General features: G+C 42.9%; 1 protein-coding gene across 13 annotated transcripts in view; it reads right to left on the bottom strand.

Moving 5' to 3' along the window:
- SLC8A1 (solute carrier family 8 member A1) overlaps nucleotides 1–22,037 on the bottom strand; it is a 309,346-nt gene that overhangs the window by 45,768 nt on the left and 241,541 nt on the right. For 5 of the 13 annotated variants that reach the window (XM_053383508.1, XM_053383510.1, XM_053383507.1 and 2 more), the window contains exons 3-6: nucleotides 12,126–12,232; nucleotides 5,482–5,502; nucleotides 3,317–3,334; nucleotides 1,692–1,706 (exon numbers count right to left, since the gene is read on the bottom strand). In XM_053383508.1, the coding sequence (XP_053239483.1) occupies nucleotides 1,692–1,706; nucleotides 3,317–3,334; nucleotides 5,482–5,502; nucleotides 12,126–12,232 (161 nt within the window). Of the gene's footprint in view, nucleotides 1–1,691; nucleotides 1,707–3,316; nucleotides 3,335–5,481; nucleotides 5,503–11,062; nucleotides 11,167–12,125; nucleotides 12,233–22,037 lie in introns of all 13 variants that reach the window. The other 8 variants (XM_053383499.1, XM_053383504.1, XM_053383502.1 and 5 more) reach the window with 5 other exon arrangements.

The following is a 22,037-nucleotide window of genomic DNA, read 5'->3' as shown; positions in this document are numbered from 1 at the left end:
CCGTTCCAGCGGGAAGGTAAACGGCGTTTCCGTACGCTGCTCTGGTTCGCCAGAAGTGGCTTAGTCACGCTGGCCACATGACCCGGAAGCTGTACACCAGCTCCCTCGGCCAATAAAGCGAGATGAGCACCGCAACCCCAGAGTCGGCCTAATGGTCAGGGGTCCCTTTACCTATGTCATTGGGGGGAACGACAAGACCTAGAGGTCTCTCGATTCACTTAGTGAGTCACTGTCTCTATCCTACCTTACCCAAAGCTTACCTTCCAGCAGCAGTGGCAGCACAAAGTGGAGGCCTGCTGCTTTTCATTACACTCCATTTATCAGCAGGAGTTTCCCGACACACAAACACCATTGGGAATGGTAGTTTGTTAAGGTTTCTATGAACCTTTGAGCTGCAAGGCTTTAGCCCTAATCCAAGGCCCGAGAGACAGTGCTCTACTCTGCACCGCTGCTGGAAGAAGCCAAAGAAGAGGCAATAATAATAGTCCCATCAGAACAATAAAATGCCCATTGTGTTTTTGTTGATAACCTTCCTCAGAGTCAAAAGACCAAGGTTCTCCTACAAAGACAACGTATCTCCCGTGTGTTGTTATCTGAAATGCATCGGGACATTTGTTATTTTATTAGGACTACCATTCATAATAAAATTATGAATAATAAAATAAAATGAGGACTACCATTCATAGGGACGCAGGTGGCGCTGTGAGTTAAACCACAGAGCCTAGGACTTGCTGATCAGAAGGTCGGCGGTTCGAATCCCCGTGACGGGGTGAGGTGCCGTTGCTCAGTCCCTGCTCCTGCCAACCTAGCAGTTCGAAAGTACGTCAAAGTGCAAGTAGATAAATAGGTACCGCTCTAGCAGGAAGGTAAACGGCATTTCTGTGCGCTGCTCTGGTTCACCAGAAGCGGCTTAGTCATGCTGGCCACATGACCCGGAAGCTGTACGCCGGCTCCCTCGGCCAATAAAGCGAGATGAGCGCCGCAACCCCAGAGTCGGTCACGACTGGACCTAATGGTCAGGGGTCCCTTTACCTTTACCTTACCATTCATAACCATATTTTTCAATACCATTCTGAAGCTTTTAGATGCATCCTACAATTAAATCAGCTGGTAGCTGTGGTGGGCAGATGTTCTGGGGGATAGTGATAATAAGGAAAAAGACTGTGGTGACTTTCAGTGCCATCCTAACCACGCCTATTCAGAAGTAAGCCCTTCTGATTTCGGTGGGGCTTACTCCCAGGTAAGTGGTGGTTAGGACTGCAGCCTTAGCGCTTAGAACTCTCCTGGCTTTTGTTCAGGTGGTAAATTCTGATGCAAAGACAGCTGCAGATAACTTGGCACAGAGGCCCTTGAAACATTCAGCCCAAGACCATGATTTGATCTACAATATCCCTTGGCTGTTATGCCAGGAGCCGTGTTGCCAGCAAAGCTGCTTAAAGAGCACAAAAGAATCTTAAACCCACTGCCATCCTCTAGGTCTCTAGAGCTCTGTATTATGCTTTCAAATTGTTACCAGCGAATCACTGGAAATTAAAAAAAAAGTCTTACTCTGTTATCCAGAAACGTGTGATGTTAAGTGTGTCGGAAAGAAATACCACACCACTTCATCAAACTTGGTTTACACACTAGTTACTTAGTACGTGGGTTTAGTGTTAATCTTAGTTTGCATGAAAGAAAGCAAGATGTCCTACCGTTCAAACGTTTCCCTTGATTACGAAAACAAAAAATAAGCCAAGATGTTAGCAAATGGAAAACAGAGTGCCATCTTCTTCAAATATCCAAGCTGGGTTCATTGTTGGCGAATGTTTTCTACGCCAGCACTACAATTTTAATCTGTAAAGGCCGCTTTTTGAACTTTTAAGCTTGGGTTCCTCTTCTGGTTTCGGAGTTCAAAACATGCAACCATATACAGTCCTTTGCAATGCCCCCACATTTCTTTGCAATGTTGCAGAGGTTCTTGGGGTGCAACTCTTCCTTTAGTTCACTGTTTCCTAAAAACATTCCTTCCCCATGCAACGGCTTGGGTGATTTATGTAGGCAGGCAGGCTTTGCACTCTTGAGAAAGGACTTGGAATTTTTTTTCTGAATTCAGCCACACCTCTTATTGAGCTCCATACTGATCCTTCTAGTACCTATACATCATTTCATCATTACATAACTTTCTGTTTTATTTTGATTTTGAAAATGCTTTTGTGGGTCTTTGGACCAAAATAAAGAACGTATGTATGTAACTTGCTCTGAGCTTTTATTTTTTATTTTTTAAAGCTATAAGAGAAAGGCAATATGCAAGTATATAACACTTTTACAATCAAAGCACAAAAGCGATCAGTTCATTGCAGAACTGCTTCCACGAAATCCCCAATCAAATTAAAGAAATGGGCGATAAAAAGGGAATGAGAAGTGTGCATTATTTAAATGGTACAAATTCGGGAAACTTCCCTGGCATTCAGGTCCTGTTTCATTCTAGTGTGATATGTTTGCCTCTCTTTTATCACAAAAGGTGAAAAGAAATGCCATATGTTCATTACCATAATACAACTATTAACGTTTGATTGTCCTGAGTAGGAGTCCTCACCCCCCTGCAATAGCATTTGGCTTTAGGACAATGAAATGGGAGTCCATCTCTTTCTGTATTCCTATTTGAAAATATGCGTTGGATGAATGGGTAATGATTCTGTGGAGTGAGGATTGGGATTCATGTTATAGTTGCATAATATTCTAAGTATATGGAACTATCACATGAATCCCAATTCATGTTATAAACAGTGTACACTGTGTAAACTTTACTGGCTTAAAACGTAGTTGGGTCATTGTAAACTGGTTGATTCATTTAATGGACAACTAACCTAAACTTGCTGTTTACAGAAAAACAACAGTAGTTCTGAGCTGCTTCAGGAATGGTGTCATCTAATTTGTTGAGTCACTGATCTGGTTTGCACCTAACTCCAAGCCATGGTTTGCTAATTTGATCATGTAAACCCAGCCCAGCAGCTAAACCATGAGCCAACTATGCTCATATAAGCCATGGTTTGTTGCTGGTTTATAAACGCTGCTTAATGTGTGTACTAAGTCAAGGTAAACCTGCATGAATTTTAGCTAATCATGGGTTGCATATGTTATTCCTTTTCCCATACAGCCTTCTTAATCTTAAAGAGCTATGAAAAGTGTTAGATGGTACTAATGCTTTGCTGTGCGTCTGTTTTAATATTATGTATCTTAAAAGGAAAGGGAATAAGCAGTAGAAGAACCTAATTTTCCACATGGAAACATACATTTAGAAGACAGCAAAATAATAATAATAATGAAAAAACCATACCTGTAATTGTGAAGCCACCTAGAGGAATAGCAAAATGGAAAGAGAGAAAAGGGAAGCAAATTAGCATCTGTTGCTGCACATCACATGTCATCTATAAAATTCTACCCTAAAGTTCCCTACAGGAAATGCACTCAATTGGATCAGGCAAAAATGCCAAAACGTTTATGTGTGTGAAAGGTTTATCCTAATTTCCCATGTGTGAAAATTTCAAAAAGTCCAGATTTGGTTGAAACATTTTATTCCCTGTTCAATTAAGGCCAAGATTAGATGCTGCAAAAAACATAGCCCTACACTCTCCTCTTCGCTATCCTGGTAACTATTTGGATTACAAAATGTGTGGTATGGCATCACGGTGATGTGAAAGTCCCCACCCACAGCTCCACTTCATTAGCTGTTCCTTGTGGCTGGAAGATCACAACACAGCGCGGCCACATCACATGTTTTGTTTTACCTGGTCTTTCTGGGGGAGACAGGTTGACGAAACTCAGGGCTGCTGCTTTAGTGACTGCTGTGTATCAGTCATCACCAGAAAACATCCCAGGAATATATCCTATTTGGAAAATTATTGCTTCTTACATCTTGGTTTTGAAACTTATGGAGAAGACTTTGCGTGCAGACTCCTCGACAGGGTTTAGTTGTGTGTTTACTTCGGCTCCTAGCATCTCTAGTTAAAAACTCCAGCCTGAGATCTTGGGAGTATTAGCAGACGGAGCTTTCCAGTGGCATGATTCAGTATTAGGAAGCTTCCTGTTTTCTTTTTTGAACTCCCACTCCAACACTAAATATGCCTTCTCATTTCAGCTTCAACTATCCTCCTATTTGCAGAAATAGACAAAGGCGCTTAGAGGATGGCATGCTATCTGTTACAGATTCTAGTTTTCTCTAAAGCGCTATGCCAAACTTCCTACATTCCTTCACACTCTGTTGTCATGGTGCCCATTCAAGTGAATGAAGCAACTCCTTTTGGGAGTGATGTGTGTAGGTGAGCTGCACATTTCCTGTACTCGATTAGCTGGGTATGAATAAGTGATCTGATTCCAAAACAATCCATGCATTGGCCCACAAGATACGAACCTGACTCCACGACCGCATTTAGGTTAGCATGCACTTGGTAAGATGCAACTTACTGAACAGGATTGGGTCACCAAAGGAACCCCAGGTTTATCTTTCCCATCACTATCATTAGGGATTTTATTTAAGAGGAATCTCTCCTGCATGAACACCACTGGAATGAATGGGAATGCTTGGGGGCTCCTACACGGTGCCCACTCATTTCAGCTGAAACCAGGGCCTACCTATGAGTTGCAAACAACTGTGTGCTTCCAACTCCCAGCACCGCTTTTTAAAACAAGAAGCAGCTTCGGGAAAGGGGGATTTAGAATGAAAAACTGGCAAAAGGAGAACATACTTAACCTGTATCTGGCTAATGGTTTCTCTGTTCCAAATAGCATCCCCCAACAGGATTTCAGTTGTGTGTTAATTTTGCAAACGTACTGGATTCTCTCATTTCAGCAGAGTCTCATGAACCAAAAGGAGTAATTCTTTGGTCACAAAAACCAGTGAGCGTTTCCACTTGAGCAATTTCTGTAATGGGCTGTAATATAGTCTCTTAACTGATCCCAAAAATGACTTTCCCTCAATTGGCATATGAAAACCAGTGTCTACCCACTCCCCCCAAAATGGATGTATAGCTTAAAGAAGACCTTTTGTGCCATTCTGCAAAGTGAAAGTTAAAGAAAAATAGATCTCTACCCTTCCTTAATGTATCAGAAGAAACCCTGGATAAAATTTGAATCTTGGCCTGTTTAATTTGTGCATCTGCCAAAAGGCTTTCTGGAGATGAGATGTTTCAACCAATTACCATATAATTGACCTAAGATGTCTCATCTTTTCCCATCAAATCTTTAATACCTTGATTTCAGTCTGAGGGCACACTGAATCCAAGGGATTACTTCAAAACCAGCAGATATGGTAAATAAATTTAAGTAACAAACATGAAATCAATTACCTTCATTTAGTTAAACTGCATTATTAATCTTTTTTTTTAAAAAAGAAACATTTGAGAGTACAAAAATAAAATAATAGAGACAGAACAATCAACTTACATAAAGTACATCGATTGACTGGAAAAAATGGAAAAGAAATAGAAGAAATGGGGTGCTTACCAAGCTCATTCAACAACAGGGCTGTGGAGAACGCACAGAGGGACAAATACAGAAGAAGAAGAAGAAAAGACAATGAGCAATGAAATTAAAGGGAACATCTACAGAAAGGATCCAGATCCAGAAGGCCAGAAAATGCAGATCTGTAAAGCTGCAGGACATCATTACTACAAAGGAAAAGAGCATGAAAAATAATGGAAGAGAGAAACATTTCATGGGGGTGGTGTGTGAAATGGTGGAGGAATATTAAATGCACAGTTATTTAATATATTAGCTGTGACAAACCTTTAAAAAAAATACATTCGATGCACCCAGTGTTTAGATTCTACTCTTTTGATCCTTATTCGGATCTTAATTCTGTATCAATTTACAGCTCTGCCAAAAGTTTGAGGAAAGAATATGTTCCATTGGATTCCTGTGGGAGTTTGCTTCATTCTTGGCCTTTTAAAAAATTATTTTTAAGAAGCTGTTATTCTATCTAAAATTATAGGAGGGGAAAGAGTGTTTACTCCATACACGTTTCTCACATCTGTTCACATGTATGGGCCTTTTGTGCGATACTACAGCCTCAGAGAGTTTGTTACTGTGTCAGGGAGTCCCTTTGTAAACTGGGAATGTGGCAAAAGGGAAAGGGCAAGCAAGGGGTGGAAGGAAATGAGGAAGTCCCAAAGTGTGAGCTGAAAGACCCCGAGAGCATCCCCATGTATATAACATGCATTTCAGCTAGGCTAGAGGACGGACATGGGGCAACGGTGCCCTGATGGTAAGGAGGAGTTCACCCTTGGAACCAAAGAATCCTACAACACATTGAAGACTAATTAATGCACTAGACTGCGAGCTTCTTCTTACAATGTGTGAAAAATCAGCTGTAAATGTGGTTACGCTGGTTTTAAAGATCATTTCTCGCTGTCCTTCCTACAAAATCTTGGCTAGCGTTTCTGTGAAGGGGCTATGGAATTCTAGCCAGAAATTTGTCCTCAGTCCCTTACACACACAAAAACAAAAAATTCATTCCCAGAGCCACAAGAGTTCCAAGACTTTAAAACAAGCTTTGCATTGGTAGCCAGCATGTGAAATAAAACTACGAGTATTTCGATGCTCCGTCTCAGCTTGTGCTCAGTGGTAAGCTGGTAAGAAAAACGGGGAGGAAATAATGTGCTCTTTAAAGCCCTAAACGGCCTCGGTCCTGTATACCTGAAGGAGCGTTTCCACCCCCATCGTTCTGCCCGGACACTGAGATCCAGCACCGAGGGCCTTCTGGCGGTTCCCTCACTGCGAGAAGTGAGGTTACAAGGAACCAGACATAGGGCCTTCTCGGTAGTGGCGCCTGCCCTGTGGAACGCCCTCCCTTCAGATGTGAAGGAAATAAGCAGCTATCTTATCTTTAAAAGACATCTGAAGGCAGCACTGTTTAGGGAAGTTTTTAATATTTAATGCTGTATTGTTTTTAACACTTGATTGAGAGCTATTATTATTATTATTATTATTATTATTATTATTATTCTTCCTGAAAGCATCCCTGGAGGAAAAGCAAAATGTGTTTAAAAACAGCCCTTCCAAAACAGGTTGCTTGGTTGTCTAGTAATACAATCAACCCCAGGGGCTTCTGCTCCCAGTTTTACAGTGGTACCCATGGGTGTACAAAGATGTCCAGCTATTCTACGGTTGCAGACAGACCATAGTTTTAAGGAAGTTGAAAGTGGCTTGAAAGAGTCTTTGTTCCCTGTGGTGTACACTATGCTGGATGGAACTGATGGGACACCAACTTGGCAAAGGCTGGGGAACATAGACATCTCTTTTGTCCCACTGTTGCCCCTAGTCAAATATGCTTTGACGTGTTTCTGAAACAATAAAAAGCCCACAAAACCTAACTGAGCAGGAGGGAAAGTGAGATGAGCATATAATGCTACAAGCAGTGATTCCTCCTTTTAAACGAGTCTCCTTCTGAGCAAACAATTTTTTGTGACTATTAATTGCTCAATAACACATACCTGGAAGGAAGGTACTGGCTTCCGGCATGGGGTTTGAGGAGGGTTCTGGTTTATGGCTATACTACGCAGTAGAGCCATATGCTGTAAATTATTTTCCCTTTGCAAAAGCAAAACAATTTCACTTAACTCCTTAAAGTCTGGATGTTGAAGGTGAGCAGGGCAGGAGAGGGTTCCTTGTAAAATACACCTGTGGCTGATTTTGAGGAACTTTTATGTGACTTAGAGATAAGGGGTGTATAAATGAAACAATTTTGTTCTGCATGATTAAGTGCTGGGTCAGAGGTCATAGCCTTGTCACTTTTCTTAATCATGTTTTGACTATATGCCTCCAGCTTTACTGGGTTGAAAAGCAAAGGTTCTTTTCCTGCTATACTGGCACCAGGCCAGTATACATAAAAAAAACAGTGTCCTGGGTCACTCAAGTGAGATGTGTTTACACTGTGATCCTGTTACAGTTAAATAAATTTCTTTGGATGAGATTAATTAGGGCTCCTTCCTGTGATATGTGATGTGTGTACTTGCACAGTACCTTGTAATGTGGACAAGGGCATACATGTGCTTGAATTTCTCAACATGCATGGGTTGCAAGAAACTGTCAATGGCCCTAGCTCCTAGCCATGTACATACAGAATGAAATGTATCTGCCTTACATGCTACAGAACACACACTGTGTTTGCAGAGTGCATTCACAAAATATTTAATCTGGCTGCTCTGCACATTATCCAATCCATTCAGGGCGATGTTTCCTTGCAGCTATGACAAAAGCCTTATTGAGGTTGTGCTTTCATTTGGAATTTTGTCTTCATCTTTGAGCACTGGAAGCAGAAAACCACAGAACATTGGCCCCCGAGGAACACTTAAGGCGGTGCAGGAGCATTTTTCTGTGGACACCGTTCCTATCCTATAATGTGGAAGACAAGTGCATTTCCCCTTTGCAGACAGGAGGGGGAATCATAATGACTGAGAACCAATTCCAGTCTGGGTAAGGAGCAAGTGCAATGTGAAAGAGACCATTTGGATGAAGAATCCTATGTTCCTTTAACCCATAGAAAAGCAACAAATGTAGATGCATCTTAAGAGGGCACTAGCATGTTTTGGGAGAGTGCGGTCAATAGCTAAGCTCTTCTCTCACTCTTCTCTATCTGTATTTTTTCTCTGCATTGAAAGCAAAGCCAGCTCTAAAGGTAAAGGTAAAGGGACCCCTGACCATTAGGTCCAATCGTGATTGACTCTGGGGTTGTGACGCTCATCTCGCTTTATTGGCCGAGTGAGCCAGCGTACAGCTTCCGGGTCATGAGGCCAGCATGACTAAGTGGCTTCTGGCGAACCAGAGCAGCGCATGGAAATGCCGTTTACCTTCCCGCCAGAGTGGTACCTATTTATCTACTTGCACTTTGTGCTTTCCAACTGCTAGGTTGGCAGGAACAGGGACCGAGCAACAGGAGCTCACCCCGTCGTGGGGATTCGAACTGCCGACCTTCTGATCGGCAAGCCCTAAGCTCTGTGGTGTAACCCACAGCGCCACCCGCATCCCAAAAGCCAACTCTAGGGGGCTGGCAAAAAAGCCTGTGGTGGTCCCCAGTGCTTTTTTTTCTTTCTAAAAAAATGTTTAGGGGTACTCTAATTTTCCTACTCATATTGAAATACTGCTCCTCAGTGAGGCCAAATCTAGATTCACAAAATGTTTAGGGGTATGTGCTAAACTGGTGGTCCCTCTCTCACGTCAGTGGCCACCGGTGGGCCTCCCTGTTGGTGGTGGTGGGCTGCAATGGGAAGCACTTGCATTCTGAGTAGCACAAGCTGGCTGGCTCCAGCTCAAATTTTAATTTCCTATAATGCCCGAGAATGCAGATACATTGGGGGCACTGGGGGAAGTTAAAGGGGCAACTAGAGTCTGCCACTCAGCACTGCTATAAGCACTGAACTGAATTGTTTTTTTAAGGGTGGGCATTGGTGGTGCCCTTCCCTGTGACCCTGGCAGCTGCCTAAGGATGCTGGGTACAGATGGGAACAGATTTCAGACCCACCTCTCCCAAGCTATTATGTGCTTCCCTGCTTTCTGGGGGGTAACTGACAATGCTAAAAGTAACAGCTTATTTCCCATGGGTTTTTGCTTTTATGTGGACGTTACCTCCACAAAGAAGCTTAAAAGCATGACACAGATCTTCATGGCTCTCATCTTCCTTCCTTTTCCCCTTTAATCTGCCAGCGTCAGCACTATCACCTAAGCAGTTATGTCTGTTTTCCTTCAGTTATACTTGGGAAAGCTAAATAAGGATTTCCCTTATGATGGCTCATAAGAACACTTTTTCAGGGAAATTCTGCTTTAGGTCACCCAGTCACTGCTCACCTTAACCAGCCAGAAAGGGACACTGTTATCTGTAAATTGCAAATCATCACTGTAGGAATGGAAAAGGTCTGCAAGCCAACTGCAATATTGAGCTACTATTGCTTCATCAAACAGGATGATTCAAGATTGGTGGAAATATAATCCAAGTAGGTTTGGCTAACATCCACAATAATTGGATAAATTCTCAGGTGCAATGAATCTTGACATATTTCAAAATTTATCCAGGATTGCACTGTGTGATCCTCATACAATTCATTTACACTGTATGGCATATTCTTGCTCTGTTGCTTTATTGTATTGCCTGGCAATGCTGTTAATATATATGGACATCCTATTTAATATTATTCCCTGCTGGCAACGACACAACATGTGGGAATGTGTTACGATCTAGTAAAATAGGTTCACAATGCCAGGAGGAGCACAACTTCTCAGGGAAGTCTTCCTCACACTTCAGGTTTATTCTCATGTTCTGTTCTTAATGAGGAAACCTGTGAGTTGAAACTCACTACTTTGCCTGTTGCAACCTCTGGAAGAGGAGTTAGGGGTAGTCTGAAAGTCTGTTTTGCAGCAGCAGTAGCTGCTGCTTAATAATGATCACACTGCATCTTGCCCTTTCTCCAAGGAGTTCAGGGTGGCATAGATGGAGTTATCCTGTTTTATGCTCACAGCAACCTTGCAAGGTAGGTTAGGATGAGAGAGAGGGTGTTGGATGGATGTGGATATTCCATAATATCCACGATCCCACCCCCTGCACCATGATCAGTGCCCTGGAACAGACGGACAGAAGAGAAAAGTCTGAGGCACTGTACAGTTGATACGCTGTGTCTGACTTCAACACAAAGGCTACCACTACATGTGGTGTGTAATATATAGTTTGGGCCTCATTAAGAGGATACTGTAGAAACTGGACCTGTGAGAATGATACTTGGTTATAATATACCTAATGGTTATCATAAACCCTATGTCCTATTATTTGGATTTTATATTATTCAAAGGGCCCGTTATATTATTTATTTTTTACGATATATTTAAGCGGGACGCAATAAGCAAAAGGAATGTCATCAGTTTTATTTCTTTTCAGAAAAAGGAAGAGAGAGAGAAACTAAATTAAAACTGCTGAACTTTGACAGAGGCCAGGGACAAGCTAAGTGGAAGCCAAGTCAGAAAGTTGTGAGAGGAGAGAAACATAATCAGAGGAAGAAGTCCCCAGTTTCTTGTGAGCTGCCTGGGTTTGCTCTCACACCTTTCATTCCTCTTCGGATCCATATTGGTTCCTCAAGCACAAGGAAGAAACTGCACTCTTTCTCATATTCCTCTCGGTCAAGTATTCTAAGGGTAATGTATTTCCTGTGGGGAAACAAGACAAAGGCAAAACAAATGGTTGGCTTTACACACACACACAAGCACACACATGCTTTTAAGTCTGGCCAGTCGAGGTAGCGGCAGTCTGCAATGGCAATGGAGGGGAACACACCGCCACACATCCCTCTTTTATGTATGTAAAAGAGCAGAAAACCTCTGTTCCAGAAACCTCGTTGTCTGATTCTGTTTGGTTAAGAACCCCCTCACAAAGTTAGTTTTGCATTCAGGTAGAGCCAAGTAGGATTTGATTCTAATTACAACCGTGCCAGTATTTTATCTCAAGCATAAGTCTCTGAATCTTGAGAGGTTATGACAGTTTATTCAAACAACCTATAAGGTAGATAAGGGTGAGGCACTAGCCCTTTTCAGACGTTCATTCTACGGAGAAGGAATGTGTGTGACGTTAAGAACCTCGGCAGGTTCTCCCCACGACCCATGTGAACACATTAGACTGTCTGAATCCAGCCCTTGTTCACAAAACCTGCTACTCATCCTTTTTGCCCATTCTCCAGAGAATGAATGCCTGAAAGGAGTTATAACACCATTTCCTCACAGCCACAAATTTAGCTTCATGGCAGAACACAGATTTGTCACACAGTACGGTGCCCTGGACCTCAGTCAAGAGGAAAAAGGTTTTTGCTTGCCATACCAGTATTGAACATAGGTTAAATACTGGTTGTTCTGCTGAACTAAATAGAATTTAAATTAACCAGATGCTACTCTTTCCAAGATTGTGCCTGAATTTTACAGCAAATGGAAAATTTGAGCTCAGGACATTCTAGCAACAGCCTCTGTGGCCAGTGACTTGGCTCTCTGCCCCTTTACATAGATAATGGAATGTGTGTTTTTGAGACTCCATGAATGGGAATGTGCCAGGCATCCATGAGTGATCAAGTCAGGTGCATACAGGTAGGGCTCAGCCCCACACAGCCGGTCCTTTTCACCTTTCTTTTCACTCATCTCCACCAGACGGGGCTCCCCAATCTCAACGTAGAATGTCTTGTTTTTCTCATACTCCTCATCATCAATTACTTTGATTGATACCACTTTGCTGAAACAGAGAAGGAGAAGGAGAAGAAGAATACAGATTCAAGAGTAAGGCAAGGGAAGTAAAAAAAGAAAAGAAAAAGAAAAGAAAGGGAAGGAAGTAAAAGAAAAGAGGAAACTGCACAAATTCAAGGAAGAAATCAGTGGGTTATTGCACCATGCACTTGAAATGATGGCATTCTATGTTAGTAATATGCAACAGCTCACAAATGCCTCTGCAAAAACCACAACTGCATGGGATAATTTCTTGAAGAACCTAAGAAGAGACCTGCTGAATCAAATCCAAGGCCCATCTAGTCTAGCATCCTGTTCTCACACGGCATCCTTTTCAACCAGATGTCAATGAGAAGCTCACAAGGAGAACAAGAACGCAAAAGCTGGTACCCATTGATAGCTTTACCCTCCATGAATGAGTCTAATCCTCTCCTGAAACCATCATCCTAGTTGGTGGTCATCGACTCCATCTTATGAGGGCGAATGCTATTGCATCCCATAGTGGAAGTCATCTAACTTGTATGCTCTGCTGTCACTCTAGGGCATATCTACACAATAAAACCTACATTGGTTGTATACCACTTTCGCTGACCTGGCATCTTCCGAGGAACCCTGGGAAGGCTGATGGAGATGCTCAAAGCTGCATTAGACAGCACTTGCTACTCTCTAAGTTAGGAAGCCACCAGTAGTGTGGTTTTAAAATGTGGGTATGCTCCTGTATTGCCTACTTTTGCTCTGCATCCTCTTAAGTTATGTTGAGGGGAGTGTAGGATCTGCAAATCTGGATATGGCATTAGGGCACTGCTGCTTCACAGTCACATCATGTGATGTTGGGGAAGGGCAATAGCCCAGTGGCCGGACACCTGCGTTGCATGTAGAAGGTCTCAGGCTCAGTGCCCAGTATCTCCTGGGAAAGATTCCCTGTCAGAGAGCAGCTGCCATGGAAATCCAAAGGCCTTGCTCCCAAGTGAACATGTTTAAGATTGTGCTGCTCATTCGGTTTCCCCATGCTAAGTGCAAAAATATTCAGGTTGCACCATAAGAGAGCTGTTTAGTGTGACTTACTGCCAGTTAAGCATGCACAGGATTGCAGCCTAAGGCTTGGTAAGCCTTAGCAGCTTAAAATGCAGCGAGCTCGTTCCCCCACCCCCGTATTTCAAGTCACATTTGCACTTTGCTGCACACATCAGACAGAGGGCAGGGATGTTTTCACCCAATGCACATTACCTGTTTGTTTCTCTGTGACTCTCTCCCTGAACTCCTATTCATGAAGCTGTCATCTGTGCATGCACAATGGCTATCTCAAATGTACACACCCCACTTAACTGCAAAGTGAACGTGGCTTACATTTTCAAATAGGATGAGGGGAAACACATAAAACAGCAGGATTTCTCAAGGAACTACAGGATAGGTATGGATTGTGGCTAACACCACAGGTACACAGTTTCAAAAACCAGCGGTGGGAGTGCATTGGACCCAGCGTTAACAGCAATGTGTACAAAGCCTAAGACTCCACAATCGCCCCCGTAATCCATCCAAAGACAAATGGAACACTGGGGCCCTTTTCATCATGTCCAGCAATATCTTATCTTCCCACCCACATTTTAACATCCAATTTGAAGAAGATAAGTGTTCTGGTGCATGAGAAATCTTGCTCACAACTCTGTAGACTGCAGTAGGAGTTTTGCCCTGCTGTTGCTTCTGAATCTGTTTTTTCTTCCTAAGCAAATTAGGTTGTGATGAATGCAAATAGCTGCAAACTGCTCTTGCACATCCACTACATTTCTTCAGGCAGGGAAAAGTGGCATGTTAGCGGGAAGGACCACAGCTCAATAGCAGAGCATCTGCTTGGTGTGCAGAACACCACAGGTAAGGCTAGGAGAGGCCCTGTTTGAAATACTGAAGATGGACTAATGAGCTGACTTAGTATAGGGCAGCTTCCTGTGTTCCTAAATCAACCCTCTTCATCAAGAGGATCTAAGCCTAAATTGCTTCATCCACTTTTCTTTTCCTTTTTTTCTACTTAAAAGGAAAACGGAAAATAAGTAGCAACACCACTGGTGAGTTGGATAATCAGAAATTCTCAGGATAGATTATAGCAGAAAAGAAAACATTCACTCAGAAAGCCATGCTGCATGAGCCACTAATTTATATATCTATAGCTATATGCAAACACATTCTATTACCCTAAAACCGATCAGTCAACGCATCCATCCATCAGTGTCTCCATCTCCCACACAAACACAGCAATGGCGCTCAAGGTACGTCAGCCTTATTTTCCAGTCTGCCGGGGACACTGCTCTTTCCTTGCTCTCTACCCTGCTGTATCTTATGGTATGTCTGATTCTGCACATTATTAACATGGCGCTTCAGAGCTAAACAGCATGTTATCCCAGGTTTCTACTTTGGCGTCCTTTGACTGTCCTTCTAGTCTACTGAACTCTGTGTGTGTTTGTGTGTCCGCAGGGTGGGATGGAGTTTTATAAATGGACGGTGAAAATGGGCTTCCTTTCGTTTGATGTGAACACTGAAAACGAGTGTCCCCAGCTACTTCCATAATCAAACTGAAAAGGCCAGGGAGAGAGGATGCAAATGAAGCTGTCCTTGCCAAGAGCTGTTGATATATGCATGAGGATTTTCAGCACAACGGCCTTTAAAAGAACTAGACTTAACTTCCAACAACCAGAAATGTCAAACACCTGAAAAAAAGTAACCTACTTACAATTGTCTTCCCTTTTAGGCCCCTGCTTTGTATATGTTATGACGAGTTGTGTGGCAAGTGATGGGGGGGGATAGCTCAGTTTTAGAATACATGTTTTGCATGCAGAAGGTGCTATTGTGGTTGGGAAGCCCCCTTGGCTGAGACGCCGGAGAGGTGCTGCCAGCCAGAGTAGACAACACTGGGTTAGAGGAGCTTTGCCTCAGGCAGTTTTCATATGTTTATCTTGTTAATTCTTCATGACAGTTTGGGACCAAACTGTGTGGGTTTGAATCCTTTGAGTACACAGGATGCTGTGGTTCATCCACTATTTTCAAACAAATATAATTTGCACTGTTTTCCATCCTGTAGTGATACACAGGAATGGAGGAGCTTAGGGCAGCCTTAGGGTTTTCGGTAGTGACAGAATCAGGCTACAAAAGGCATCTGACAAAGTAAATATGACCTGCTATTTCTAGATGCTTGAAACTGGTCTTGGATGTTTTTAAGCGTCCGTAAAAATGAATAAAATAGCAAAAAAGAGTAGATGGATGTCACAAAATCTGCGCATGAAATCATCTAGTCTGGCCATTCAGTGTTGGCTATAAAAAGATACACCTCAACAAGCTTTCATAGGAAACTATTTATCCATGGCTTTTCACAGTCTGGAAATGCAAAGGGATGCTTGAGAATGGAAGAAATGGCAGGGAAGCAAGTTTGAAGAATACTTCTTTGGTCCTCATAGCTGTTGGTTTGTTGTTCTTTTTCAAAGAGAAAATTCAATTATATTTTTGTCTGATGCCTTAACAGAGAAGCTTGACCTATCCTCGCACCTTCTTATCTTGAACCACCATCCCAGCAGATTCCATCTGTTATGGGAGAATTTATCAATGTAATAAAGGAAAATAAAAAGATGAAAAAGCTGCATACAGAAAAAGCTCAACTGCAGCAAACCCCGCCTAAGACCTGTATAACCTGTTGTTCAACCAGGTGACTCTTTCTTGACATAACCGTTTTCCAAAATATACCATTTCTCCCACCTTATGCATAAAAGCGATTCAATTTACAGAGAAGGATGGAGGTGTTTATCTTATCAAACGAACTCTGTGGCTTGCAAGGATTTCTTGCCATTAAACACATGCCCATACACTGCAAATGTCCCACTGTCTCAACTACATGGCCCTGCCCCTTCTTCATTATCAAAACATTTTTATTTCTGTTACATCCAGTGTGTGTCATTGTGGCTGGTGCATATGACTTCACTCAGATACTTCAAATCCCATCTCAACGTTCCTCTCTCTCCAGCACAACGCATCACATTTATTAAGGTGCAACAGTGCAAAGGGCTCATTTTAGAAAAACAAACCAGATGAAAAACCTAATCAAGCAAATCTTGGAGGAAGGAGTGCATAGCAACAGAAATCCTGTACATCAGGCTTCTACAACCTAGTGCCTTTTTGGACTTCAACACCCATCAGTCTCAGCCAGGACAGCTATGCTGCTTGGTGCGGATGGGAGCTATGGCCCAAAACATCTGGAGGGCTCCAGGTTGGTGAATACTGCTGCAAAGACAGTGAAATCAAATGGCACAAGATATTTGGTGCAGACAGGCTTATATCTTTTCATGAAATATTATATTGCATAAGATGGGAGACTGTCTGCTTGAGCTATCTCAGTTCGTTTAATTTATTCTTTTTTTTATAGGCTTTTGTACTATGGTACACTCTGAAGCTGTTGTCTACCTGTTGGACCTACCTATCCTTTGAATGGTGAATGTACCACCCTTCACCATAGGTTTACAATATGGACAAAATAATACGCAAAAAATAATGAACATTAGAACATGGTAACACAGCAAAAACAGTGGTCAAAACAGCAGCAGCCAAACCCACAGTATCTATAAGGCAGCACAAGGAAAGCTGGGATAAAAAACCCAAATTCTGAGAGATGTAGCCTGGGCAGGTCTTTTGTGGTTTTTTGTTGCTGTTGTGACTATCTTTCTTTTCTGTTGAGGACTGCAGAAAGGAAGTAGGCATTAATGGATGGAGTATCAAACTTGATTACCTTTGGTTCTATGAAATCGGCCAACCTAGTGTGACTCCCTTCCCATCTACTTTCGAATTTCATCAGAAAGTGCTTTGCTAAGGTTGTTATCAGCACTGCATTCTTCTCTCTTTTCATAATTTAGATCCAACAGCAAAGAACACATTGTTGGAGAAGCACAAGCACACAGAGAGAGATGTGCTTCCTCATACTAAGCCAAAAGCCTATTATGTTTGCCCTTCATGCTTACAATAAAACTCATTTACTCCAAGCAAAAGATAGCTATGAAAAGTTACAAGGCTGTGACATAGCTGTGATTGGTTCCTCCCGCCCCATGAATATTTGCAATAGTTTGTTCCATTAATGATCGCTACAGCAATCATTTTATACCAAGGCTGGGGAGATTTTGCAGAGGCGGGAAGCCAAACTGAAATAACGAGAATTCTTGGGCGGAGGACAATCTGCCCTCCAACTCTGATTTCTACTGCACAAACAGACTCCTTCAGTTTCAGATATAGGGCTCTACAGGTAAGGAGTCAGGTGCAGGTCAGCCTGAAAGACGCAGGGCTCCGTTGTCAGTGAAGGTAACTCTTTATTCAATGAAATGGCATACAACTCGGCAACACTTCCCAGTAGGTCTTGCCCCTATGGAGCATTTGCCGGGACTGAAGGTCCCTGCTTTCCATCCCTTCTAAGGCTCCTCCTCTCCCAGATGTTTCCCAAGCAGTCTCAAACTGCATCTGCCCACCTCTGGCCTCTGTTCCACCCTCCTCATTATCCTCTTTAGAGACAAGAGGGGAGAGGAGCTCGTCACAGCAGGAGAGGGAGATTCCCTGGAGCAGCCTTTTGATGCCCCTCCTCTGCTTCAGCTTCAGCCTCAGAGTCTGAACTGCTCCCTGTCCCAGGTTCCTCCTGCTCACTGAACCCTGTTGTCCTTTCAGTATCCAAACTCTCCTTCTCCCTCTGACCTCTCCTCAGTGCCCCACCACCAATCCCTAGGCTCTGAACCTTCCTCCTCTGGAGTTTCCCTTGGGCGTTCCCTGGCTGTGGCCTCCCACCACTCCTTGTTGCCCAGCCAGTTCCTGACAAGCACATGCAAAATCTAAAGAGGGGTGTTAGCATTAAAGCATGGAAATATCTCTCTCACACTCCCACACCTTTGGAAAACAACTTTTCTTTACGAATGAACTGTGTGATCTTGCCCACAGCTTGCCAGTTAGCCATTTCTGTTTGTTGGCTAGTTTACTGCATTTATATAATACATTTTTTTCCTCCAAGGAGTTCAAGGTGGCATACGTGGCTCTACCCCTCCCCCACTCATTTAATTCTCACATCAGCCCTGTGAGTTAGGTTAGGTTGAGAAGCAGAGACTGGCCTAAGTTCAGTCAGTGAGCTTCACAGAAGAGTGAGATTTGAACCCTGATCTCCCAAGTCCTAGTTCAGGTTAGAGTATGTTGTGCGAATGCCTGATTATCGTCTTCCAAAGCAACTACTCTATTCCGAACTTAAAAATGGAAAGCGTAATACCAGTGATCAACAAAAGAGGTTCAAAGACTCTCTCAAGGCAAATCTTAAAAAAATGTTGTATAAACACCGACAACTGGGAAACACTGGCCTGCGAACGCTCCAGTTGGAGAACAGCCTTTACCAAAGGTGTCATGGGCTTTGAAGATGCTCGAACTCAGGACGCAAGGGAGAAATGTGCTAAGAGGAAAGTACGCTTGGCAAACCCTCACCATGATCAACTCCCACCTGGATATCTAGGACCCCCATGTGGAATGATGTGTGGATCCAGAATTGGCCCCCACAATCACTTACGGACCCACTGTTAAAACCATGTTTATGGAAGACAATTTTACTCAGCTATGAGTGATCGCCAAAGAAAGAAAGATCCCTATTCTACCATGAAACTCACTGGCTGACCTTGGGCTAGCTACTGCCTCTCAGCCTAGCCTATGTCACAGGGTATGGTAATAGTTTTTTCCAATTAATAATTGTTACAACAATCATTTTATACCTGAACTGGGTACATTTTGCAGAGCCGGGAGGCCAAATTCTAATAACTATCATTCTTGGAGCTGTGGAACTCTAATCTGCAGCTCTGCATTCTACTGCACAAACAGACTCCTTCAGGGGTGGCTGTATGGATGCAACTGCTGCATAGTATCACTTTATTAAAATGAAGGAAGAAAAAAGGAGAAGATGCTATGTTATTAAAACTAACGACAAATGCCAGTGTAGCCAAAGAGGTAAAGGAGGCACTTGAGGCTGAACATTCTCTTATCTATGAAGCTATAGCCAACACATGGCACTAAATTGTGTTTCCAGGCAACTGTGGACTGCTAATTAGGAGCAAGAATGAGAAAGCCAATATAACACACCCCCTTCCACATTTTTTATTAAAAAACATAAAAGAAGATTTCTGTGGAAATGTGTAATAATTCCCTGCCTCCTCGTTTTTACTACAAACAGACATAGATGCAAAGCTGACAACAGCAACTCAGACCTAGACGTTTGTGCCAGCAATCTGCCTCCAAAAACCAAACATACCTTCGACGATTCTATAATGTCATTTACTTGAGATGGCCTTCTGAAGCTGTTGATGTGCCCTTTCCCCAAACAATTATTTGCTGGCATAGCTGGAGAGAAACGAACGTCATTTTCAGAGAGCCAAAGTTAATTTGGATCGCTGCCTGCACAAGCTTCCCACTTGCATCTCAAGTAAACAAGTCTTCTAATGGTAGGACTAGTCCTGGTCCCTTGTTCTCATTGCACAGGCAGCACAAACAGGCTGGCCAGATAGGGAAGAAGGCTCTGTCGATATGTGTAGCTATTGTCTGTATTCTAACATGCTCTTAGACAGCCGTTAGCATCTAATGATTGGAGGCCAAACCAGAACATGAGGTGGAGAGGAAGTGAGAGAAAGCAGTCAACACCAGAGGCCTTATTCCATTAGCACTTTCCGCTGAAAGGCAACAAAAACAATTTGTCTCCTTACCCTGCAATCCTCTCTTAGACTGCAAAGCAAATTGAGAGGATGATTACTCTCTTTCACTTAACTACGGGGTTGCGGCTAACCTCAACAGCACATGTCAGCAAAAGCGTGGCCAACCAGGGCTTATGCAAACTCTATCGTTTTACAGGATAGTGCTTCACTTGCGCTCTTAACATAGTGATGCGTTGATGGTTTAACGCTTGCCTTGTGCAATTCTTGCTTTTGCAAGAGTATTTGGTGCCATGGAGGGATGACTGTAAAAGTCGCAAACCACTCTTAATCAATATTGCCCCCCCCCAAGTATATGAAGAAGAAGAAGAGTTTGGATTTGATATCCCGCTTTATCACTACCTGAAGGAGTCTCAAAGCGGCTAACTAACATTCTCCTTTCCCTTCCTCCCCCACAACAAACACTCTGTGAGGTGAGTGGGGCTGAGAGACGTCAAAGAAGTGTGACTAGCCCAAGGTCACCCAGCAGCTGCATGTGGAGGAGCAGAGATGTGAACCCGGTTCACCAGATTACAAGTCTACCACTCTTAACCACTACACCACACTGGCTCTCGCCATGTGCCATATGGCTCTTGCTATGGGCCATAGTGGCTCCCTAGGCATAGATCTGCCAATGCAGAAGACTGGCAGTGCTATTCAGCAGTTTGAGTCTGGAGTGCCCATATCCAAGCCCAGGTTCCCCCATCCCACTTCTTAACAGGTGGTCAAATCTGAGAGTGCTGTGCTGTTTGGTGCTACACATAAAATTCCCACTAAAGTGCCGTGAATGGCAGGCGCTTCCCCTGAGTGTTTGGTCCATATATGCAGCACAGCAGTAGTCTTCCGTGATTCCAAATTCATCAGGGGATCTGCAAACTTCCACATGTGCCCTTGCTGAGTAAAGGAGACTATTTCTCATCATTCAGGGAGCGTGAAATCTGGTGCACAATTAACCATGCCTGGTTTAAAGTCACTAGGACCACTGCACATGTCATGTAACCAAGTGCAGGAGAAATCTCATAATTTTCAAGTGCAAAGTGCTTCGAGATCTTCATTGGCCTTGTGCTCGTTAACTGCCCAAAGAGTTAAAAATGAAAAAAATAATAATCAGTGCCCCCATTGATACAGTGAAAATCAGGAGGAAGATTGGTTCTAACAAGATGCATCAGCTTCAGCGGTGCAAACAATAGTGAATCTGAAGCTACTTCATTTTGGTAGGAAAGGACAAGTAAACTGGCCCTGCTCCTCTTGCCAATGTAATGCTGGTTCTGGACCTATTGCACTACTGCAAATCTACACCTAGTGAAATAAATTATGTAGTTGGTTTGTGACTTTTGCCTATGAATCCTGTGCTGGCTCCAAATCGTTTACATCACTGCAATTTTTCACCTAATAAACATAATTATATAGTTGGTTTCTGGTTCTTGCAATGGGGATTTATTATATCTGTATCACACCTGTCTTCTAAGGAACAATATCTTGTCTCTTCTTTATCTGCACAACATCCCTAGGTGAGGTAGGCTAGACTAAGAGATAGTAACTGGCCCAAGATCACCAAATGACCTTTATGGCTGAACACAGATTTGAATTTAAGTCCTCCTGCTCTAAGTCCAGCACTCTATCAGCTATACCACTTCGGTTCACCATTCAGCACTGGCACGGGTTACTTGTGTTTCACTTGTTTTCAGAGGTACAAAAAGCACTTCCACTTCAGTTGGAGGCATCACAACCTTGCAAAGAAGAGGAAGGAACTTGTTATACATAACTGCTCACAACACGAGGCTGTAAAAAACTGATTCAAGATGAGAAAGAGTCAAGGACCAATCAGAACAAAGGTTATGTCTGATCAATCAGGGGCAATGCAAGTAAGGTGGTGGTTAAACCCATCTCCTAAATAATCCATTTAGTCCTAAAGATGCTCATCACCATAAACTGCTTTTACGTGGTGCAGGTAGGCATTCTGCCTCAAGCAGGAGCCAACATGACCCTTAAAGGGGGATACAAACAATTACCTTTTATATATTTCCCAGCATAAGTGATATTTAATCAAGTTTCAACTTTCAGAGAAAAGTGTTTTGAAAACACACACGT

Source organism: Podarcis raffonei, chromosome 3, assembly GCF_027172205.1.
Source record: "Podarcis raffonei isolate rPodRaf1 chromosome 3, rPodRaf1.pri, whole genome shotgun sequence".
Classification (NCBI taxonomy): Eukaryota; Metazoa; Chordata; class Lepidosauria; order Squamata; family Lacertidae; genus Podarcis; species Podarcis raffonei.
The sequence above is the reverse complement of the archived record's forward strand: the minus strand, read 5'-3'. Positions and strand labels throughout refer to the sequence as shown.